Consider the following 23,773-nt stretch of genomic DNA (forward strand, 5'->3'; position numbering starts at 1 on the left):
CTGTGCTCGCCTTTCTTCGGTTTTCCCCTTCACTTTTCGAGACGCCCTCTTCGTCGAAGAAGGCAAACAGCAGCAACGTTTTGTAAAGGGAATGCCCATTTCTGGCAGGGTGACCTCGCTGTAGAGTCTCTGCGTGCCCTCTGAACGAGCACAGTCTCCTGCGACAGCTGTCTGCCGCCGGTGTCAAATCGTAAGCTGCTCCGCCTTCTCGGTGTAGAGTGCCTGCACTCGCGAAGAGGCTAGGCTGCGTATCTTTTGACGGTGACGGCAGGAGCCGCTAAAGTTGTCTTTCTCCCAAGCTCGGTCTTTTGAGAGCTCTCACTCTTCGCCACGATGATTCGGTCCGTGTCCAGGTCGGTTGGCGCTTCTTCCCAGCAGCACAATGTGCCGAAGCACTTTGACATCCTGCCCTTCCCCCTTCTCAAAGTGCGCGTCCACCCCGTCGTCGTTTTGACGATCTTGGACGCCTACCTCCGACGCGAGGAGGGTCAGGTCAACGTTATCGGCACCCTTCTGGGAACAGTCTCTGAAGGAAATGTGGTCGATATCTCTGACTGCTTCGTCGACAGACACTCCCTCACCGATGAGGTCAGTTCCCCGCTGCGCTTTTCCCACCCGCCTGGAGCCAGCGAACGCTTGTTGTCTTTGGAGCCCCGTCTGAATCTGGCGCATTGATTCGTTCCGGCGTGTGAAGACTACGCGACTGGTGTCTGCGCTGCTGTGCGGCTGCGCCGTGATCACTTCTCCACTTCGCTCCTCGCGGGACTCTGTGGACTCGTCGCCTCTCGCGATGCACAGCGTTAAGGAGGAGGAGGCAGTTAAATTTTTTTTGCAAAATATAGGCTGCGCGAAATCATGCGTGGATGCAAGTTGTGCTGATGAAGGCAAGGATAGGATGCTCCGACTTTACATGGCTGAACTGCATGTCAGTTCAGGCCAACCGTCAGTTGCCAAATGCGCTATCGTTGAAACAAAGATAGAGCCAGATATTCATACAGGTGCATGCGAAAGTTGTGCTCCAGTCAGCGGAGAACGGCCCGGCTGCCAGCTGCTCATGTGCAGCTGTCTTTGAGGGAACGTATGAACAAGTGGATCATTGTGTGGAGTCCCGCGAAGGGTGCCTCGCCTCATTAGCCGTCAACACCAGAAAAGCGGCCTCGCTCGTCTGGATGGCTCGGGCTCTGCGCAGGCCGCGCCAAACTGTGCCAGCTGCGATGCCCTCGTCCCTGTGGAGGGGCAGTCGGCCGTCGTCAGGGGGCGGCGCAGCTGCATACACGTGTGGATGACTTGCAGGTTGTTTCAGTTCCCGCTGAGCGAGTCGCCAAGCGTCGCCGTCGTGTGCGCTGTTTTCTGCTCACCCAGGGTCTGCTGCAGATCATTAAGGATCACCACGAGACGATGTATGAACTAAAGCAGCAGGTCAGCGGCAGCGGCGCGAAGGACATTGTTGTTGGCTGGTTTTGTACGGGCAGCGAGATGACTGAGCTGACTTGCGCCGTCCACGGCTGGTTCAAGCAGTTTAACAGCGTCTCCAAGTTTCACCCCCAGCCGCCCCTCACCGAGCCCATCCACCTCATGGTCAACACCACCATGGACCGCGGCAACCTGTCCATCAAGGTACGCCTCGTTTGTGTAGATGTCAGCCCTCGAGGGGGGGGGAGGGGGGGGGGGGAGGACCGCCAAGTCACCGGCGGGTGGGACACGCGTGCCGCCCTCATACGCGGAGAGCTGCATGGGCTACGGGGCGCGTGCGCCGGGGGTAGGGCGGCCCCACAGGCCGCTACACCGGAGATGACGCGACAGCGGTGAAAAAGTGATGTTTGGTCGGTCTGTTCTGAGAGATTCATGCACCGTGGTCGCAGATGTGGCCGCGCATCATACGGAGGGGGGGGTGCTCGCCTCCGCGCGTGCGGCGCTTGGCGCGGCATGTGGAAGAGACGCACTCGCGTTTGCCTGGAGGAGATAGCCGCTTCCAAGACGCGCCTGGACCCTTTTTCCTGCTCCACTTTGGGGGACACCTTTCGCTGCTGTGTGGACTTTTTCAGGGATTCTTGAGTTGGGACTGCCACCCCACGTGGCGGGGTGCGGCGGGAGTGTCTTTTGTGTGCGTACAGATGCTGCGTTTCGCTCAGCCTCCTCCTGTCTTTCAGCTTCATCTTGCCGCTTGACGAGGTGTTTTTTGATCTGTAACCGTCCGTGTTCGCGGTTTGTGGTGCGCCAGCGATTGTCGGCGTCGGGCGTGTGTATCCCTGCGGTCCGTGATAGCATCTCCTTTTGATTCTTTGTCGCGACCCCTCAGGCCTTTATGCAAGTTCCCTTGAACATGGCGAAGGACGCGTGCTTCCAGTTTCAGGAGCTTCCACTGGAGCTGTTCGCCTCCTCGTCAGACCGCGCAGGCTTGTCGCTCCTCCTCAAGGTCCGAGAAGCCAACCGCCGGTACCGTCAGCAGCATGAAGGCAACAGGGCAAGCGCGTTGGCGACCAGCGCGCCGCCTTCAGCTGCGGCGGCTGCGGCCATCAGCGACACACCGGCGATCTCGGGAGTGCCTGTGATCAAGCAGGGCTTGGGTGCGGCGCTCGAGAAGCTTTCTGACCAGCTGAACAAATGCGGAGCCTATGTCCGCAGCGTTCTCGATGGGTCTGAGAAGGCTGACCCTGAAATCGGACGATTCCTCAGCAAAGCTCTTTGCGTCGAGGCCGTGCAGGATCTCGAGGTTTTCGAACAGATGTGCCAAAATACGCTCCAAGACAACCTCATGGTCGTCCATCTCACTAGCCTCGCCCGACTGCAGTTTGCTGTTGCCGAGAAACTCAACACGTCCTTCTTCTGAACGCGATAACGCTGTTTTTGTGTCAACAGACACTTCGCATGGGCGCAGAAGGGGCGGGGAAGCCAGGACGTTCACAGTCACCGTAACGTGCTTGCGTTCTTCGTACGCGGTGTTCGATTCTCTCTCGCCTTCTGTTCACATGTGTCCGTAGGCTTCTACTGTCGGATCTTTAAGGAGTGCCGCTGCATGTGAAGCCACTTGCAACTTACAAACTGTCTAGCCTTCGATTTAATATATTCTTACAGCTGCGCAACCACGCGGGAAACACCTTCGCGCACAAGCCCTCGAGAGGGCGGGGCGGGAGGGGGAGCGTTTCTCCAATCTCTTTTTGGTGGCGTGAATCCCAGAAAAGACAGACACTTATATCGTCAGCGAATGAACTCTCATCAGGCGTTACAATAAGATCCTGAGGAGACAGTGCCACGCATCCCTAAACGGACTCAGCACCGGTGACACAGCGACATTTTTGTGTGGCTCCTCAGATCTCTTACGTAGTGAAAAGCCGCCGTAGAAACTCGGAACACATCCACCGGGCGTTCGATACTGACTACGTGAAGCACTGTGTGGTCTTTCATGTCACGTCAATAATACAGTTATGCTGCCCTCAACTCCTTGAAGTACCCTTTCTTCGGTTAGCACCAGGGCCTTCCAACGTGTGAGCATAGCCTCAGTGGGGTCGTCCTAATGCTCTAGTAAGTCTCTTCGCTACCAAATTCAGCATCGGGCGCCCGTGCCATAGCACTCCAGAGTCTCGTGAAACGTAGGTGCTACGGACAAGCACCGACATACGAATGAGAACGTTGTTGCGATTTAACGGTTTGTTACCGAACACGCAAGGGGAGAAGACGTGACAAAAAAACGACGCTGTTTCGAACTAGACAAGCAAAACACAGTGGAAAGAAAAACAAAGCACACCTCTGTTTGTACGTGGCATGGCAAGTGCTGGAGCCCCTGGCACGCGATCAGCGTGTACGCGATGATTTCGATTCGTGGCCCACTTCACGAAATACATGAAAAAATATGCGCACATCTATGCTTGTGCGTCCATACGAAGAAGCAGTCGACAGCAGAGTCAAAATCAAAGCGCGCCAGTTAGCTTCATCACTGCAAACTCGACTCTGCACCCTCTAAAGTCTGATTTATCTGCAGTCCAGGAACACTGCATGTGGCCAGCGGGCATGCTATTTCGGCTAGCCGACGACTGAAGTGCAGCGGGAGTCATGCTGTTTGGCGGGGTAAAACAACACAGCTCTTTTGCTATGCCAGGTTACTTTGGCAGCGACCTGGAAGCTCTCGAGATTGTCTGAAGCAGATACACCATGGCGCTCAGCGTCGCCATGCCACCGGCCTGCAAAGCGGACAACGTGCACCATCTTACAGTAGGCTCCAATTAAACAGGAACACGCTGATCCGCGCAGGAAACGAGCTATACAAGCATCACTAACGAAAGTGCTAAGTTCGTCCGCATGCATAGTGCGGCGTACAGCGACAGCATCCGGCGTAGCCGAGGGACAGAGCACGCGTAGGTGACAACACATGCCACGGGCGTCCGAGGGAACTATGAAGAGGCTGACGTAACAATTAAAGCACGAGGTCTATAGTGACTGGGGCCAACTGCACATCCACCACTTACCTGGTGTAGGACACCGAGCTCAGTGGGGACGAGACAGAGGAGCGTAGTGATTCCAAGGAGCAGTTGCAATGCAGCCGTGCCGTGGAGAGCTCCCATTGCTACCTGCCACGGGGAGAGATCAATAGCAGACCAAAAGAATACGCTCTGCTTTTCGGGTGTCGGATGATAGAGAGCACCTCTTGGAACTCATTGCTGGGGGGGTGCAGTAGCAAAAGCTGCTCGCACCTCTCAGCCGTGTTGTAACGCGACCCGGCTGAGAAGCGCGCATCGATTTTTCAGTCGCAGCTCGCAAACAAATGCGGATGCAGGAAGTTAGGAGGCATGGCATACCAATTTATACACCACAGCCCCCCACAGACCAGGGTTTCAGACGTCGGAAGTCACCGCACATCATGCGGCCGACACGAAATCATGGGCCACCTGTTCCGCGCGGTCTGTGCCCTCACATTCACTTCTTTCGGTACAGGAAGCCTGCGACCGGTGAAGTACAGAAGGCCCGATCCAATCAAAGTGGCGTAGGCCAGCATGCGGTGGTCGAACTGAACGACTGGCGTTGACTCGAAGACCTTGATGAATTTGTTCTTCACCTCGTAGACTTCAGGAGGCACCCAGCTGCAGGGACACCTCGGCACCAGAAGACAGCTGTCATGGCGACAAGACAGATTTGCACTACTTACCACGTGTCTTCGTATGATAAAGACTTGAATTATACACGCGCGCGCAACATACCGCAGTACCAAAACATGTTTGCTTTAGCCAGTTCCGCGGCGTCCCCACAAAACACCCGTTTCATGTCCCGTGCAACCGCCAGGGCCGGCCTTATATAGGAGCTGACGCGCTCGAGACTACCGCCATCAACTTCCAGGAACGTTGTTTTTTGAGCGAGAGAGCGCCCTCCACGGAGGCCCTTTGGTCGACTCGACAAAGTGCGTGTAAAGGTGACTCCCCAGGCCTCACTGGTCGAGCATTTTTGGCCAGGTGTTGTAGGCGCGACCGGCGTCGTTTCCAGCCACAAAAGCGCCTGAACACAGCGTCGTTCCAATAATGGCGGCCATTCCCCACGCTCGACTCCGAAGTTTTCTCAGAGCGGCGCCTGCGACCGCTGGCGCAACCGCCATAGACACGGTTGTCGCGGGAGGGTACAGCAGCGACAGCGCGTGCCAGAGGACAATGCTATAGAGGCACATGGCGGTCACGAGGTGAAACGCAAGTCGATAAGGCGACACCCTGCACGCAGAGCCAGAATTTGGGAAGCAGAGGCGTCTTGTCATATCTTGTTGTTTCACACCGACATGACTCTCAACAGGAAGGGACGCTAAGCCAATGCGAACGTGGTTGAAGAGCTACCGTCTACCACAGCGCATCCGAATCTCTCGGCCCTCAAAAGCAGCTTCCTCCATAACGAAAGCTGTCAACTAAAACGATGATTGACGCAGAGTGCATTTCCTGGACGAAACCGATCTTGAATGTTTTGCACACGTCTTCACGAATCCGCACACACGTCCGACGCAGTGGTGCACCTAGGGGGTCCCGTACACACGCCGTCTCTTCGACAGCACGCGGATACGCGGCGTATCGCGAGCCTCCTCACCGGGGCATCTTATTTTCAGTCGTCGGCTCGCTGAAGCCGCTTTTGACCATCCACCAGCCAACGAGTCCCTGAGCTCCCCCAGGATACCCATACCTGTGCGATTGTAAAAGACACGGAACGTTGGTACAAACTTTCAACAGACACAGTGGCGCTCTCTCGCTGACCGTGGCTAGGCGCTGGCGTCACACACATACCCTCAATCGGCAGAAGTCTGAAGCCAAGTGAGCAGGACGGCTGCAGACAGGCGAGTATGACGGTGGAGAGGCCTCTGCGCAGCCCAACGGGGGCGATCAACAGCGCGACGGACAGGCTCCACGCTGACCGCCGCGCTGTTGTCTCGTGAATTACCGCTCACCGTGACGACTCATCTCTCCATCTGCGACTTAGGTTCGTCCCGTTCCCAGCAACAGGGAAAGAGTCAACGGCATGAGGCGAAGACTGCTACAAGCCAGAAATGTGTTCCTAGGGAGTCTTACCAGCAAGACGCAGCGCCATGCGAGACGTGAGAGCTCCGGCGAGCGCGAAGCCAACAGTCCCCGCAACAAATGCCAGACCCGTGGTTCTGGCGAACATGCGGTGGAACCACTCAATGAAATAAATCTGCTGGAACTGCTCCAAAGTAATCCCATAGTGAACTTGCTTGTACTCGGGTGTCATCTGGAATGCAACGCAGCATGCCACAGATTGGTGCGGCCGGTTTCAAAGCGTGTTGCTCAGCGTCTACGATCGTCTGGGAATTTCATGCCTCTCCGGATGACCTGTTCTGCAAGCCCCCATTCCCTTTTCTCGAAAAACGGCGTCCCATGAAAGCACTGCCGTAGAGCAACGTTTGACAGTAAAAAACTCCAGGTTACGCCGTACGCCGAAGCGGAGCAATCACGTATACTAAACGGATGTCATAATTACGAGCATAGGTCGCTCTTTAGTTTCCGGTGACCGTAGTTCCACATTTGATTTTCTTCGGTCGCATGACCCCTGGACAGTTAGCGCCTAAGCACGTCCAGCATAACGCTGGAACGCGATCAGGCCAGCTGTACTATTTTGATCGTAACGTCTGCGAGGTACGATGCAGCTGGTAGCTTCTTGGTGGCAAGATTTATTGGGGATTCATAAGTGGTTGCCCAGTGCGAGGCTTCACACAAACCTTTTTCGAAACATACCATGTGATGTTTGTAGTGAAGGCCTGTCTGGCGTGACTCCGAGTATCATCCAATGCACACAGGAACTCTGTTTTACGCGCTCAGCAAATCATACCTTATATCGGTTGAACTCATCTTCCCACTCCTCTTCAGTCTGCGGAAGCTGCTTCCCCTGGAAACTCCACTGCGTCATCGAGAGACCACTCCGCGTGAGGCGCGTGTAGCCGCCCCAGCACACGAGACCGAAGATGAGGCCGCTGCAGCCTGTATGCAAGACAAACACTCGATGCCACGCAAGACTGTGTGGCTGGGAACTTGATTGTTGGCTCAGACGCAATGTACCGCCCAGGCAGCACCGCTTTGAGCAGGCTGCGGGAGCGCGCCCGCCTTCCGCATACGAACACGAAGTCAGCCCTGCAGCCACGATCCGAAGAAAAATCCTGCACACTTCCTGTTTTCTGCGGCGCCTTGCTTAACTAATGTCCGTTACAATTCTGAAGACAGCCGCTGCCGCGGGTCGCATCGGTAGCTGCCACATGAATTGTAATCCAGGTCAACACAAGACGTCCTCTCTGCAGCCGTTCTGCACGTACCCAGTAGCCACAAGCCCACTGGTCTTTCGAAGCCGGGCGCCACCAGGGGCTTTTGAGTAGCCTGCGGTTTTCTGCGCCACACAGAGATGGAAAAGGTGCACGAAGAAAAGACTCTCCGGTCCGCGGGCGGTCAGCCATAGACAGACGCTTCATCCACGTGCCTGGCGGACCCCCCACTGCCCAAGACCATTACACCGGAATGCCCACCCTTTTAGGCATAAAGTTTCGTAGCTACATGAAAAGTAGATTCTTTACTATCTGAGACAGTAGATTCTGTTTGGGAGATTCCTTGTATACAGTTAGCTCACTGCGCACCTAGGGCCAGACCAAAAGACTTCACCAGCGATACCAGGAAAGAGAACTTTCCCGCGATTTGCTGCCCTACAACGCGATGAGGCATCACATGGAGACTGTCTCTGGTTGTGCGGAACTACGGATAACTCACTCGTTTGATTCCTCGCTCGCGGGTGCGCCTTTGTGTCCCTTATCTCCCGCCTTGACGGCCGGCCCCGCAGAGCCAGAGAGGGGTGCAGAAGCTGCACCACTCACGTGACATCGGTTTTCCTTCTGAACTGAGCCAGAGTACGAAAAGACTTCGGCCCATTCCCTGCTGCATGCCCGCGAAACGCACAGGCGAGAAGTTGAAAGCAGTGAAACCGAAGAGAGAGGCAAGAGTGAAGAGCGCTCGCGGGGAAAAAAGGACACAGCGTGAGAGGAACAGGAAGGTGACAAATCGCGACGCCATCCCCTCGTTGTCGTAGCGAGACTACGAGAGGCTGGAGAATGGGTCAAGACGGGCGCCAGCCTTCGCTCAAAGCCAGCAACGGCTAAGGCTTGCACCTTCCTATGCAAATACGACAGCAGCCCAGAAGGGGCCATCTTCTTCCGTTCAAGACAAGAAAAGCAGTAAACAGCGAAAGCGATGATAAAACCAACCGGCTGTATGTGTTTCTTTGCCGCGCATCTCTGAACGCTAGGAAAAGAGGCGCTCCGTTCCAGAACCAAACTACGGCCACAGGCACGTCACCCCCTCAAAGCAAATATCCAATGAAGACGATAGCGGCTTTGGCCCAAATACAAACGGTATGGAACTGACGACCTGGGGCTTCGATTGTAGTTGAGGTAGTCCGGTCGAGAGCCAGATCATTGTTTTGATGCGGATAATTACTTGTCACGGAATCGCAACTTGTGTGCGCTCGAGCTCTCTGAATGAGAAAACCAGAGCGCAACAATATTTCCTACTTGAAATATGTGAATACAGCGTACACTGCCCGTAAAAAGCGAGGCGGTCAATGCATGCACGGAAATGGCAGCAACGCGGCACGGACTTCAGGGCTGAGGTGTCTCCGAGTGACAGCGGGGAACGATGCAGCAGAAAACAAAGGTCAGATCGTGACACTTGTACACACACAGTCAAAAAAGTTTATCTCTACGCGTATTACATGGTCCTTCATGGGCACATCTGCGTTATGCAGCTGGTTGGTCCGATTTCGCTTCCGCGAAGAAAGGTAGTAAAAGGAACGCCGTTGAGACTCCGACGCGGGGTTCACGTGTAGGCGCGCCTCGCTCTCATTTTTCCGGAGACAGAGCATCACATACGCGAATCTCTTTCAGGAGACTTATCCTGTCTATCTCCTTTTTCCCAGTTAAACAGGGGCATATACTGCGCCTGGGATGCAAAACTACCTTGGTGATTGCGGTACGTAGCGCGTACAGTGAGAATAGAGTCTACGCGAGGCCGTAGCAAATTACAATCGCTTCTGTCCGAAGCAAGCAACCAGCAAAATTCGTTTTCGTGTGCACTATCGCTCGGCTGTATACCATGTGCTCTGCTACGTCTTGCACCTCTACTCAAAATCTACAAGTACCAACGGGGGCGTGGAGGACTTCGGATACTCAAACCCGCCGAGAAGAGAACATCGCCACTTTAATGCGCTCACAGGAAAAAGCGAACTTGAGCGAGCAAGAGGCGAGCCAGCTACAATACTAGAGCTGGGATTCTGCCGTGATGACACCACATCTCCACCCGGCGTGCGAGAACACTTTTTCTGCATACTGTTGTCTGCGCGTCCAACAGACATACCAACAGCATAGGAAATCGCATGAAAGCGCCGGGCTCAGCGCGTCTCTCCAAGTGCTGGTACTGGGATAAGCTTGTGAGTCCATTGCGCAATAAAACCTCAGGCACTCATTCAAGTTAAATAGACTCACGTCAATTGCGATGTCTCAGGTTGAAGAATCAGACGATGGCCCGATACACTCACTCACGTTGTTACAATGATGAATAGCTGGTGAAGTCTTGAAGGCAATCCAGAGCTGGAGGCGGCAATCTGCTCCTCACTCTCGTTCCCGCAGTAGGGGAGCGGACGCATGTGCAACAATGCCACCTCGTTTCCTTTTGCTTAATGACACGGAGCGCGGATGTGTGATGAAACTTGGGTCTCCGGTTGAGTTGTTGTTTGGGAGGTCGGCGCTTGCTTCCCATCCCACACGTAGAAGATCGTATCCCCACGGTTTTCCCATTCCCCTGTGACCGTGTCAGTCTGAAAACAGTGAGAAAAGCACCGAAAGAGCAAGGTGAGTCGAGAAACGTCGACCTTTCTACGGTTGGGATTGCCGTATACTGAGTATATTCATCATCTGGGTTCACGGAAGTGCCCGAATTTTTTCAGCTTTCCCGCCAGACGCGCAGGAGCGTAGTACACTTATTTGCTGATTCTGCCGCGCGTCGGTCGTATTACTCTTCGCGCGGTCCTACATGGCTACGCGCGCCCTGCTTCGCCCGTTTCACCTACAGCATTCTGAATATGTCTCCACAAGAGTCTGTAGCTCGTTCTATCTTTCTCACTTGTCCTCGAGAGATCGACTGCTAATCGTCTTCCGCAAGCCGCGGATCACATGTGTAGCTTTCTTTGTTGTGATGCCCCAACGCGACTCGACCTGCTGATCTTAAAAGGTGCGTGCTACAGAAAGCTCCTCTTTTTTTATTTGGCTGGAGGCCATTCTCCCCTTAGGGATTTGCCTCTCTCACACTGTAGCGACTCCCGGCGATACTCCGCCACAGGGATCCCCTACAGTCCCACGTGCGAACCGAACAGATGCCCCGGCTTCCGCGTGTGCAACTCGTCTTCCTTAATCGATTTGTTAGGAGAAGAAAGGCGTCAAAAGGTTGCATCATCAAAGCCATGACGCATACTGCGATTGAGAGTCTGTTAGACCCTGCACCTTGACTATTTCGAAGCCTTTAAGCCGACAAGCGCTTTCGCTATTTCGCTCGTCAGGCTTCTCTGCAACATGTGGGTGTGAGGATGATGACCAGAAGGAGGAATAACGGAATCACATCGCAACAGAAGCACCAAAGAATTGAAGGAGCCAGGCTGCTCGCTGGAGTGCCTCATTCCCCCAAGTCATCACAGGAGGTACAAGTAAGCCCTCCAACGTTGGCACATGGCGAAGAGAACTCCAGAAGCAGCAGCCGTGCGACCCGAGATTGCTCTTGCAAGGCAACTCGACTTCTGGTTAGGCATTCGCTTTGTATTTCGAGTGGGGCGTTCACTGTCACCAGACGTCCTTCGCCGAGTAGCACCGGATCACCTGCTCATCCTGTTCCAGTTTTGGTGTCTCTTGCCGTTCTTCTTCTGCTGCTTCTCGCGAGTGACATTTTTTCTGCACATGCTGCCGAGAATACTCGTTCATTTTCCCATTCTCCAGAAGAATCTGAGTTGCGCGAGCTGCGCCCTGATAAGCATGACCTAATGTTATTTGTGGCGAAGCCAGCCGGAGACCCTCGTCGTTCCCTGACGTTCCATCATGATGAGAAAGTTACGCTTGCGGCCTCTGGGACTCTATTCCGAGTCAATACAGAGACCACAGACAAGTCCGGCTTTCTACATAGCAGCACAGAGAAAAGCACGGGGCCGTCCTACGAAGGGCAAGTAGATGCCGACCGGAGCCACTTTTCCACGCAAGAGGAGAGCGAACGACAGATCACAGGTATACAGCCAACGGCGGATTTTGAAGGAAGACAAGCAAAAAGAGATGCCCATTCACCAAAATTCCCCCTCTTCCGCTCCTCTTCGGCTGCGGCACGTCTCGCGAGTCTCGGCTACATTGTCGGACCTCCTTACGTTGGGGAGAACAGGGCCCATGCACAAGCAGCAAGAACAGCGGAGCGAGAAAAAAATATCCTGCTGAAAGGTCAGCAACATACACCATCCTCAGAGGATGACAGGAGATTTCCAGAGCTTCATTACAGTGACGTCTTTCCTCTTGGCGATTCGAGTAACAGGGGTGAAGAAAAAGCAGATTTCCTTGGACGAAATGAGCGTGGTAGCAAGGATTACCACTCACTGCGCCAACATAATGAAGGTGAAAACAACACCCAGGACCGTCCTTCAAATGATTTTTCCGAACCTGCGAAAGAAGGGCAGCAGGGGAACTCCACAACACCCGAGAGCAAACAGGATGTTTCGGCAGGAGGTAATGCCTCTGTACGCCCCAATAAAAAGTCCTCCTTTACTGTGGAGTTCAAGTTCGGTCCGTCCTCTTCACCTTCCGACTCTTCCCTCCCCTTGTATCTTCTACCGGTTGCCGATGGCGCAGACTCAGGTCTGTTACCTGCATTCGGTCCACCCCGGCCCTTCACTATTCCTTCCGCACCACAAGCAGCAAATGGCAACATTCCGCCCGCTTCCGCCGCTGACACCGACAAGACACGCGCTTTACCCTCACAGCTGGACCCCACAAGCGGGAGCCTCAGTAGTACTTCTCTTTTGAGTCGCCAGCCAGCAGATTTGTCAACAGTGTCGCTTTCCACAGGCCTGCCCGTCCCCGTGACTAGCAGTACTGCGCTCGTAGGCCTTCCGCTCAGCCAAGCTGTCATTCTCGTCCCCGTCTCGCTTCTTCATGCTTTGCCAGCGCCTGCGGTGCTACCCCGAAGTCCTCCGCATCGAAACGCTGCTTCTCAGATTTCTCCAGCCGCGCACACCGATCCTGCATCCCATGTATTCCCACATCTCCGAGGGCGGCTCCCGCTACCCGGAGAAACTGCTTGGGAAACAACGAGCGGTGGAGACGCTCATCTCGTATTTCATTTGCCTCCTCTCCGTTCAGTCTTTAGCCCCTCTCTTCCATTTTCGTTCGCCGGTACTGCGGCGCAAGACGGGCTTTTTATTCACTCAAAGCAATCTGTGTTTGCCAAAGAAGCTCAGGAGACAAGCAGCTCTCATAATGAATTACTCCCACCTTCCTCCATTACTCCTGTGGAGGCCACATCGTCAGTCTTTCCAACCCCTCCGAGCGCTCTGGCTCCTGAAACTTGGGGTTCTCGTAGGAGCCCGCTGGACTCGATTCTTCAGTCTCCCCCTCAGTCACCACCTATCCCGTTCGGCAACCTGTCGGCGAGTTCTCAGGAGGCAGCAACTAGCGTCACCCCTGCATATGACAGCGCGTCGCCTGCGTCAGATTTGCCGCCTGAATCCTCAGCGCCAGAGGCGCCCCAGCCTGCTCCCCGCCCTCGCGTAAATGAGCTTGACGCAGATCGAGATCCTGCACAGGCGGTCCTGGCAGGTCAAGGGCTCTCCGCAAAACAGGTGCCCACGCAAAATCTGGAAGCTATCCTCGACTACATCAAAGAACAGCGAGGAGGACGAGAGTCAGACTTTGTTTGGGAAGAGAGAGATTCGATGCCCCTCTGGCAACTACCCCATTCTTCGGATACTCATTCAAAGAGTATGAGTCCGAAAGGGAACCACGGTGATATCTTGGGCTTCAGCCACAGCCCTGGTGTTGCCTCAGGCAAAATGGACGAGGAACTAGAAACAAAGATGCCGGGGAGACTAGTCGAGTTAGCTCTTCAGCAAGCCGCAGAAACCGTGATTCACAGCCTTGCGTCGGAGGGACTGCAAGCATCGCCTGCCACGCCCCTGTTGGAACCTCTCCCGCACTCTGCATGGCCTGAAATGGACTTGAGGGCGTCTGGGAAAGCTGGAGGAGCAATACTACCTCAACTCGGTTCACTTTTTGCACTTCTGACAGGCATTGATAGCGACCAATTGAGAAAGTTCTTCACGGGGTCGGGTAGGTTAGTATCAGTGTTCGGACGCCGTCAGAGTAGTGACTGTTCCAGTAGCCATGATACACAACGAGTCAGGCAGCATCTCAGCACATATTTTTGGCTGTTCTTGAGAGGTCTGTTCCTATGTCGAAGGGGGAGGCCGCCGAGTGTAGACTACAAAATGTTTGCTGGTTATCAAAGGTTTACCGTTCAGTTCCTAAAGGCGTACACATATCCTGCTGTAGCCGACGATACACTGACCGCGATGACCAGACGGGACACAAAGTCGCATACGCCGTTGACAACGTCGTCTGTGTTTTGTGTCTTCCATTCAGTTCTTCCCCCGGTACTGCCCTTGAACAGTGGTGAACACAACTCACCACCGGCTGCCACTGAGAGGCAGGTCCCTCCGACTTCATCAATCGTCAGCGTCCCCGTAGAACCGCCGGCGGCTCTTCTTCCTTCTAGGAGCATACCAACAGCTCCGCAGCCCCCAGTCGAGCTGACAGAGAGCAGCATCGACACACTCACTTTTATGCGGAGTGTACTGCCGTCGCTGGAGGCTCTCACATTCGGGCTACACTTGGAGACGCCAGAAACGGCGCAAGATTAAGATCGTCTCACTGAGTCTAGAAAACACGTTCAGTGATGTGTCAAAGTGTCTGTCCACTGGCTGATTTTCCTCGACACAAACAAAAAGTACCTTGTACTGATCCGTACACTGGCAAAACTGGTTCTCCAAGTGAGCAGGAGCTACACACGTGAGCTGCCCCCGTTCAGTGGGCACGTCTTTGTGCTTGAGAGCCTCCGGAGGCACCGGCTGGAGAAAATGACTGAAAGGAATGTACATTTTTTGTGTTGCCCCATCTACCTGTTTCTATTCCGTCTACCTATACGCAGTTCACCTGCACCCGTCGTCAGGTCCCTGCTGGTCTTCAGTAGTCCCGGGGGAAAGGATTTCCGCCTGGCGGGGGCGGCCTTTCTGTTAGTTTCCTCCGGTATCTGACCTCATTGACAGATACCGGCTGAGGGATGCCTGGCGTGATGAAGTGTTACTTGGGTATTATTTGCATCTCCCATATTAGAACATGGCCAACGCTACGGTTGTAGCCATGAAATGCTTTCACTTGTGCTATACGATACATCAGTGGATGATCTGGGCGCGTCTCTCGTGCCCTGCCTACTTATTTTCTTGTCAAGTGACTTCACGCCCAAAATCTAACCTCAGCATACAACGAAACCTGGTAACTGGGCCTGTCTCCCCAGCAGAGACGTGCGTGACTGCAACCGCTCCAACGGTGCAACAGGCTGGTCCGGGAAGGTGAAACATGAAATTCGCACGTGACAGACGAAAGAAAGACATCAGGAGGAACAATCACGGAAAGTCGCGTACCATCGAAAAAACGTCCGGGTCACCGGTCACCACATTTCCAAACCGCACGCAACGGGAAGTGCTGCAAAAAACCGGAAGCTCGAGGCGCGATTCCCCTTAAGCCTTAAGCGCGCGACCATGACAGTGTACATTATATTGGCAAAGAAAAACACTGGATAAATCACACCCAACCACGCGCTCAATCCGTCCTCGCTAACGTATGAAACAGCGCGACGTCGCATAACAACGACGTAGTTAGCACAGAGCAGAGAACTCAGCTTCTTGCGCTACTGCCTGAACAGCAAACGCCGACACACCATCAAACTGACTCGATATGCATTTCTGCTTCTCGCGAGCCCCACCGCACACCGCACATGCAGTACAGTTTCCCTAGTACTTGACTTCAACACGACTAATAGGACACCGTCAAGGCAGCGAAACGCCACTCCTGTGCATGCCTACATGGCACGAGCAGCCATCACCGATAAGGGGCATTTGTGCCCAGCACTCCTTTACGACGGCACTGTTCTTCGCCTTCCTGTCAATCACAAAGATGACGCGCCCTGCCATTCTGCGGCGGGGGCGCCTCACCGTCGCACACATAAACATATCGCGGTAGAATTCGGAGAGTTATTTTCCACAGGGTTGAATCCGGTCAGCTGCGAGGCCGCACTATCCCAGCGGAGCTTGACATAGACCTGCTGATTCGTAAATATACGTCCAGATTTACAGGCGCTTATATCTGTGAAGCCGGCTCAGAAGTACGCCGGAAACTCCACTCTGATACCCGTTACCCGTTCACAAGAACACATCCGTACTTAACAGTCACTCCGAAAAAGTCGTGTGGCCTGAACGAGCAACGCTGGTAAAAATCGACACCTCCTCTTCCCTCTCTCACCATATGAGACAACAGCAGGTTCCCCGTGATAGACGTCTGCGCCAGAATTCAAGACAAGGAGACCTGCTGCCCTTTTAATTCATCCCGAATACGACAAATAGATCAAACCCGCCACACGTAATCGATGAACGTCTCCTGCCAGTATCAGAGCTCCATTGTACGTAACTTATTTGATGTTTCTCTATGACGCCGAAGCGGGGCGCTCAGCGCCCCCTTGACGCCTTACCAAAATACCCAGGTTTTCGCGAGACATCCGGAGAAAAACCGTTTAGGGCAGTGGCGAAACATTTCTTGACGTCTTCGGAAAGACGATTTTCAGAGTCAGGGGAATCGTGGCGGCGGCTTGCTTGCATGCCGTACCCCAACGACGTTCCCGTATGATCCGTCGATTCCTCCCTACCTAGGTCTCCCCTGCTCGATTTCCTGTTCTGCACGCCCTTCAGGTTTCCGAAGTTCCTTTTGTTCCGTACCCTCGTCTGCCCTCGCTCCTTCCACGTCTCCCGCCTTCTCGCTGTCGTGTGTCGTCGTCGGCACTGCCTCCTCGGCTACTCCAGTGGACCCTTCAGACAGCTGCGCTCCATTTAAACCTTCGAGCTCCTGCGCTTCTTTGATGCTTAGCGAACGGAAAGTGTCGTGCACGAATTTCACGCCTGATTTCAACTCCTTCATGAGCGTCTTGAACCGCGTGTTACGCGTGCTGCCGAAGTACTGATTCCATGCTCTAGATACGTGCACAGAGGGCACGCGGTACAACAATGTCTGGAGGCCCTTCTGGCTTTGGACAAAAAAGTGCACCGGCTGAATTACCCGGTACTGGGTTTGATACGCAGTCTGGGCGAACACCATGATGCACTTTTCCTTGACCTGCTCTCGCAGATCCGGACGCAGCGTCATTTCGACGTGGGCCTGCAACATGGGCGCCTGCAGGCAAGCATCTATAGGGCCGACGTCAACTTTATCAAGATGTTTGTATGGCGTTGGCTCGCGACGCATGTCGAGGAAGTCCAAGAGTCGGCGCCCTGCGTTGCCTTCGGTTGTACCCGTCTCTCCCGCCTCTGCCTCCTTCTCTGCCTGCGCCTTCAGTTCTATTAGACGCTTCTCCAGCCATGCCCTCCTCGCTGGTAGATCCTTGATGGGGCCGACCATGCCCTCCACTGCTTGCAGTTCCTCGGGACTCAGCTCCTTGCTCACGCGCAACACTTCGTCAATGGCTGCGATCTGCTTCTCAGTTTCATTGAATTCGTAAATAAGGGCGTCGGCTCTGGATTGGCTTCCTCGCGTAAAATCTGGCTGCATCAAAGGCTGAGCATCATCTACACTACCTCCCTGGTCTTCAGCCTTGGGTAGCGGAAGACCTTGCGCCTGCAGGCTTTCCACGAAGGCTGCTTCTCGCGCAGTCAGCTCCTGCCTAACTCTCTCTTCTAGTTCTTGAAGCTCCGCCCGCAGTTTGCCAATGGCTTGCTTCGCCGTGTTGAGCGCTTGGCGAACAGCAGGAATGGCCAGCTCCCGAGCAGGAAGAAGAGACTCCTGAGCGAGAATCGTCTCCATTCGCCACACCTCAGCTTTCTTCTTCAAGCATCTGGTCTGCAGATCAGTCGGTGTGCGCTCTCCCAGTTCGTCATTGATGTCGCGAAAGTCTTGTTCAATGCTGGTCTTCTGTGCCCTGAGCATTTCCACTTGCTTTTGTGCCTCAGGCGACGTTCGCACTTCTTCTGGCAGCTTCTGCACCTGCACCAGCAGCAGCCCGATTTGAGCCAACTTTGTCTCCAGATCCTGCCTCTGCTGGAAAAGATCCCACGCCCTGGAAGGAGCCATAGGTTCCTGTTGACGCTGCAGCCTTTGCTCCATGGCTCGCAACTCGTCTTCCGTAGCTTTGGCCAACTGCTCGAGTTGCCTCACCTGCGTCTTGATCTTCTCAAGTTCCTCGGGCGGGTGGCGCTTAACCAGCTCGAGGGCTAGTTGCGTCTTACGAAGTTGCTCACGCTTTCGCTCAATCCGCGCGACCAGCGAATTATCAGGCCATTTGATGCTGCGGCCGCTCTCAGCCGCTCCTCTCTCTGCCTCGCCGCCCTCCCCGCCCTCGCCACGCTCCCCCGCTTCTTCCGCTTCACCCTCGCTAGCCTCCGGTGGCTCTTCTGTAGGCACGAACGGGTTATCCTGCATGTCTTTTTCGATTGCAGTTATCTCCTTTCGAAGCACCTGCATACTAAGAATTAAGCGTTCCAGTTCCTTCTCGCCTTCACGATCCGGTACGCCCTCGCCTTCCAGGGCCAGCTGCCTTGCCATTTCTTGCCGCATCTTGCGGGTGTCCACGTAAGCCTTCTCGAGTTGAAAAAGCTTCAGATATCGCGGATCATCAGCGGCAGGCATCGTGGCCTTGACCGCGAGCAGTTCGCGGTATTTTTTCATCATTTTTTCGTAATCGGAGGCGAGTACGTGCATCTCCGATGTGGCTTGCGTTATGCGCGAAACAATGTTGATGCCTTGAGCCATCATGAGCTCAACATTGTTCTCATCCATCACCTCGTATGCGTCCTTCTGTTTGCCAAGTTCCTCGTACCTTGAAACCAGGTCGTTTATTTCCGTGACGTAGAATCTGATTCGCTGCGCCAGCACCGGACACTGACGCGCGAAAGTCACCTCCTTCTGCAGCAGTTCCTCGTTCGCCTCCGCGAAGGCCTGCCGCTCCAGCTCGAGTTCCCCATACCGTAAGCGGCCCTCAGCCATCGGATCCATGTACTGGATGTCGCGCTGGCCTTTATTTGAGCGCTTGTTGATGCGTCGGGTGGCTAGCTTCTGCGACCGGCCGTCGATAAACTCGACGACCATGTAGTCCTGGGTGAGTTTCACGGCCGCGAACCCCGTGGCAGTTGTCACGCGCTCCACGACGTTCACCTTGAACTGCGTGCCCATCGGGGCAAAGAACCGGTACGCGTAGTCCTGATCCCGTCGCTCCGGTCTGCACCCTCCGGGGTGTAGCGCAAACAAAATGCGCCTTCCCGACCAGCACAGAATGGGGTGCATCGCGCCACGAAGTCGACCGATCCAGCCGCGCCCTACGTCTTTGTCCAGCAGACGCGAGGCCGCTCCGCTGGTGATGAACGCGAGAGTGGTGTTTCTATTCAAGTCTTCGAGTGTGTTGTACTCCATGAAGTAGTCATGGCCAGAGATGTAGGCGTCGACTTGGTAGTGCGTAAGCAGCATCTGAACCAAAAGTGACTCGGTGCCGCGGGGCTGCCCGTTCCTGTACAAATCGTCAATGTACTGCAAACGACTCTGCTCACCCTGTGGGCCTGTCGACAGAATCGGATGGTGACCCATGACAATGAGCCAGTTCGTCTTCTGGTTGATTGCCGTATACAGTTCGTCGCTCAGCCACATGAGGCGATCCATCATGCTCTGCATATTGTTCGCTGGACGAACGCACACCCGCAGCACACGTCGAGCGCCTCTGCTCAACAGTGGTCCCTCGCGCGATTGACTGTGAACTGTTTGCAGCCACGGCAACTCGTCGGGTACGCCAGACACAACGGCTTCACAACGCAACAAAGAGGAAATCCGACACAAGCCGACGGTCTCCGCCGGTAGTCTCGTCCTGCCTCCTGGCTGTCTAGACGGTATGCACTGGACCAAAAGCACCGAAGTGAATGGGTCGCCAGCGACACCCTTCGGTTACATCGTGCAAGATGGACTTACCAATGGGATTACCGACCAACAGGTTCCACGTATTCAGGTTGATAACTGTTGCGTTGAACGTCTCGCGTTCGATGCTGCCATCCGCCATTCTCATGTCGGCGGAAAAGTTAAACGTCACCGTGTACGCGTCATTCGGCATGTGCCAATTTGGATGCTGTCCAGTATAGTGATGCCGAATAGATGCAGACGGGTTCACCAGCGCCTCGTCATCTCCCAGCGTCATCAGCCACGGCACGTCGAGCCCAGCGTCCTGGTCAAACAGCATACCGCATCACCCAACGTAGTGGTAACGAATGAGGAACGGGAGGAGCTATTCTCTGGAATGGTGGGGACCCAACGGACAGCGCAAAAACATCCGCTCCCTCCATTAGATCCACACGGTCATCCTTTCTTCGCATCCGGCTCTCCGCACTTCACTGCCCCAGAGCTAGACCGACACAAAAAAACAACAACGAAGTAACTTGGCGCGTCTCGCGACGCGACAGAGCGAGGGCCTCCGAAGTCAGTGCGCTTGCCTCTCTCACGCCAGAAACATCACGCGGTGCTGGACGCCGGACGTTCGCCAGCGGTCGGAGGGACATGAGGCTTGAACCCAAACAAACACGAGAGCCTCGACTTTCCAGCGGCAAAGGAATCGCGTTTTCCCCATCGACCCGCTCGCCCACGTCTGCGTTTGCCAGAATCTCGGTGCACGCAAGAGTGCCTCCCATCGCGCGGCTGCCCCCGCGACCGGAGCTGCCAGGCGAGAGAGGCACAGCTTGTGTAGAAACGCAAGTGAACTGCGCCTATGCGCGCCTATCAATGAGAGACCCCTGTCTGCCTCGTTGTGCTTGGTGAGTGGCCATCAAAACCACTTGCGTCTGTCGAGTGACAACGCACCTTAACAAAGATGTCGTGCCACTTTTTGGTGAATCGCTCATCACGCGCAGAGAGCGGACCTGGAATCCCGAGGAAATCCCCGAGTCCCAAGACAGCATCCGCCTTCTCCTTGACATGCCAGTGCTTCAACGCTTCAACCGTTTGGTCGAACTCATTCGTCCAAAAGAAGCGCTTGACGTTATACCACAGGCCTTTCCTGCCTCCTCCTGTCTTGTACTCGCTGATGCCGGTGCTACCGAGCAAGAGGAGCTTCAGAGAGTTCACATTTTCTTTTTCAATCGTAAAGACGTCCGAGGCGTTCTCCGCCCACGTGTGCTGCATCACACAGGTCAGCGTGGAGCACTTTGGAAATTTCGTCGACGGATACTGGTCGTCACTCATCAACTCCTGCAGGCTCTGCGACCCCTCCCAGCGGCCCGCAGGCAGCAGAGGCGGGACGACGCCTTCGAGGCGATAAGATTCCCAGCTGCGCACAAACTCGCGGAGAACGTCGAGCTGGGTGAAAGCCTCGTCCAGAATGTTGAACAGAAGAAACATATCGATGAAGTTCGTTTTCACAAGCAAGTCGTCGAGCGACTGCACGCCGCGCAGGAGAAGCTCCTCCCGAAGACGTTCAACTGTCGCCGGCGGATTTTCCGCGTAAACTCCCCGGGCGAGACGGAGGACACTGAAGGGAAGACCTCTGAAGAAGCCAGCATCACGTTCAGTTAGAATCGCCTTCTGTGCGAGTTGAAGCCCTTCAGGCCCTGTTCGGTGGAAAGCGTTCCCATCGCATGACCAGTCCCGGAGACGGCGTTTGATAGCGGCTAGATATGTGTAGACTTCTAGACTCAAAATTTTGTTCTTATTCCTCTCTGTATCAGCGTGGTGTTCCGAAGTCCTGTCGGAGTACTCTTGAATCATTTGTTCCTGGTAACGCACATGCTCCCGAAGCAGTGCGGCCTCCGTAATGAAGCCCTGGACTGCCCACGCCAGTCTGGCATCGGTGTCGAACCAACGCAAAAACAGTGTCAACACATCATCAAGCGTTGTATGAAACACTGACGAAAGATCCGCTCGATGCTTGCCTGCAATGAAGACCACCTGATCCAAATTCAAGCTCGGCATCAAACGTTCAACGGGATCCCACACGACGAACTTCTTTATGATGCTGCTCAGGCGTCGCGGCCGCGCACCCTCCGTGCGATCCAGAGAATTCCCTCCCGCCGACTCCGCCTCTCGAGCGGCAACTGCCAACACCTCCGCACAAAGCTCGTCACCAGAGACGACGGCGTGAGTCGTGCATCGGCGCTGGGGAGGCGAAAGAAACAGAAAGTAAGCAGCCACAACAGCGGAGACAGCGGCCAGGAAAAAATTCGGACAGCCGTCGCGCCGGCGAGCGAGAACCGTTGGCGTCATGGTTGTGATTTTATGTCCTGGTCAGAGCGGATAGTTCAGCTGCCATAGAAACTCTCCCTGGTTGCGACACGCCTATCTTTGCCGCCGAGCAGACAGCACTGGCTCTGGCTCAGCGGAAGCCCCTCGCTGCAAATTCCACGCCACGAAAATCATCACGGCCGGATCTGCAGGTCAGAGATCTTGAAGGATGAGAAACAACAAAACGTAACGCACCCCTCATGCACATAAGACGAACATGTAGAACTGCTGGCACACAAGAAGAACTCGGGAGTGCACACAGTGCCAGTCAAGCTGCAGAGGACAACAAAACAGACGGGACAAGGTAGCCAAAATATACTGACGGTTTACGGCAAGAACGTGCACGCCTCCTGTTAACAACCGGTACCCAACGGCTCCACTAGCACTAGCGACAGTCTAATGAAAGGGTCAAAATGGAGAGGAGTCGCGCAAAAAAACACGCAAATCGTACACAGCCGGCAACGACGGTACTTTTTTCAACAATCGAGGGGCTGCACACCCCCCATGTGACATAGTGGACAGTGATACGCTTTGAATCTGTAGCCAATAACCGATAACTGACGGAAGGAAACATCCATGGCATGCCTAAACCCTAAACCGTAATCCCGAGGATTCCGCCTTGCTTGACATAGAGTCACGAGTCACGGGATCGTCTCAAACCACGCCTCAGCATTCGTCTCAAACCACGCCTCAGCACTTGACCCTTCCCGGCTTCAGGCGCCGGTACCCTCGAGCAAGCGGAAGCCTGAGGCTAGAAAGCCGAACTGCGGACTCAGTAACATGTTCGTAAACGTGGCATTTCTGATTTCGCCAGCAAAAACTACATTCGAGTTTATCTAATGCGCCGCTGTCTACAGTCAAGTTGACCGTGCAGTGTGGCGGCTCGCGCAAATTCGTCCACCCAGTCCCATCCTCAGGCAACCCGTTGCCGCGGAGACGCATGAATCATACTTGCGACACACGACACTGACAGCACTGAGGCAACAGGTAGCTCGTCTCATCCCAAATGCATGAAGGGCAATCTTTTCGTCAATGCGTGGAGAGTGTGCCCCGTGCGCTGGGCACGGAAATAAGTTCCTTCGTCAAGGTATATCCCACTTGTAACTTTTATGCGAGGGAAGAATTTTATTTCATAGCCGACTCAAAAATTTGGCAGGACTGTCCACGTTGTGTCTCTTCTCCCTGAAGGTCTTGTTGGTTCGCAGGATGTGAGACTGCGAAATGCGGTTGCATTTAGAGACGTTCCACGCCGCGTGAAGGCTTGCTACTCTTGCCCTTCTGTGTTCGCCTTGCAGCGCCGAGCTGCACGTCCGCGCCCACAGCCCTGCTTAAGGATCGTCACACTCACTCAGGTTCGAGGCGCATGCATTTGCCAGGTGGCGGAGAGCCAGCCACTACTAAGAGGCACAGTGGAGGCGGCCTTCATACTTTAACCTCTCGATATACTCAGTTAGAGCGATCAATGTGATTCTGGATTACAATTAGAGGAGCGAAAACGCTCAAAACAGTTCGCCATTGGGATTTTGCCGGCTTGCTTTCGTCGTCTTGCGCCTCCGCAGGGAGCAGGGCGATCGCTAACCGGCCTTGAAGTGTCTGGTACCAATCCCCGAGACCCGGGGCTGCGGGAGAGTGTCCCTTCTCCAGCCGACTCTGCCTTCGAGCGCTGCCGAC

At 54.7% G+C, this 23,773-nt stretch overlaps 4 protein-coding genes across 4 annotated transcripts; 2 read left to right on the forward strand and 2 right to left on the reverse strand.

Annotated features, from left to right (window-relative positions):
• Window positions 1-333: 333 nt before the first annotated feature.
• On the forward strand, window positions 334-2,830 carry BESB_058740 (putative eukaryotic initiation factor-3, subunit 5; the record flags this gene model as incomplete). The annotated part of the gene is made up of 3 exons (XM_029364288.1): window positions 334-588; window positions 1,363-1,617; window positions 2,300-2,830. 3 exons carry the CDS (start codon window positions 334-336, stop codon window positions 2,828-2,830), a joined length of 1,041 nt encoding a protein of 346 aa, XP_029218996.1.
• Window positions 2,831-4,097: 1,267 nt separating this feature from the next.
• BESB_058750 (putative cytochrome C oxidase assembly factor COX15) lies at window positions 4,098-8,186 on the reverse strand (the record flags this gene model as incomplete). The annotated part of the gene is made up of 9 exons (XM_029364289.1): window positions 4,098-4,178; window positions 4,464-4,565; window positions 4,910-5,075; window positions 5,421-5,690; window positions 6,055-6,147; window positions 6,403-6,430; window positions 6,531-6,711; window positions 7,309-7,457; window positions 8,102-8,186. 9 exons carry the CDS (start codon window positions 8,184-8,186, stop codon window positions 4,098-4,100), a joined length of 1,155 nt encoding a protein of 384 aa, XP_029218997.1.
• Window positions 8,187-11,094: 2,908 nt separating this feature from the next.
• BESB_058760 (uncharacterized protein) lies at window positions 11,095-14,454 on the forward strand (the record flags this gene model as incomplete). Its single annotated transcript, XM_029364290.1, has 2 exons — window positions 11,095-13,864; window positions 14,177-14,454. The coding sequence occupies 2 exons, from the start codon at window positions 11,095-11,097 to the stop codon at window positions 14,452-14,454; spliced, it is 3,048 nt and encodes a 1,015-aa protein (XP_029218998.1).
• A 2,053-nt stretch (window positions 14,455-16,507) lies between these two features.
• BESB_058770 (acid phosphatase) lies at window positions 16,508-22,084 on the reverse strand (the record flags this gene model as incomplete). The annotated part of the gene is made up of 3 exons (XM_029364291.1): window positions 16,508-19,524; window positions 19,808-20,057; window positions 20,687-22,084. 3 exons carry the CDS (start codon window positions 22,082-22,084, stop codon window positions 16,508-16,510), a joined length of 4,665 nt encoding a protein of 1,554 aa, XP_029218999.1.
• Window positions 22,085-23,773: the final 1,689 nt, after the last annotated feature.

The sequence above is a fragment of the Besnoitia besnoiti genome, chromosome V (genome assembly GCF_002563875.1).
Source record: "Besnoitia besnoiti strain Bb-Ger1 chromosome V, whole genome shotgun sequence".
NCBI classification, from domain to species: domain Eukaryota; phylum Apicomplexa; class Conoidasida; order Eucoccidiorida; family Sarcocystidae; genus Besnoitia; species Besnoitia besnoiti.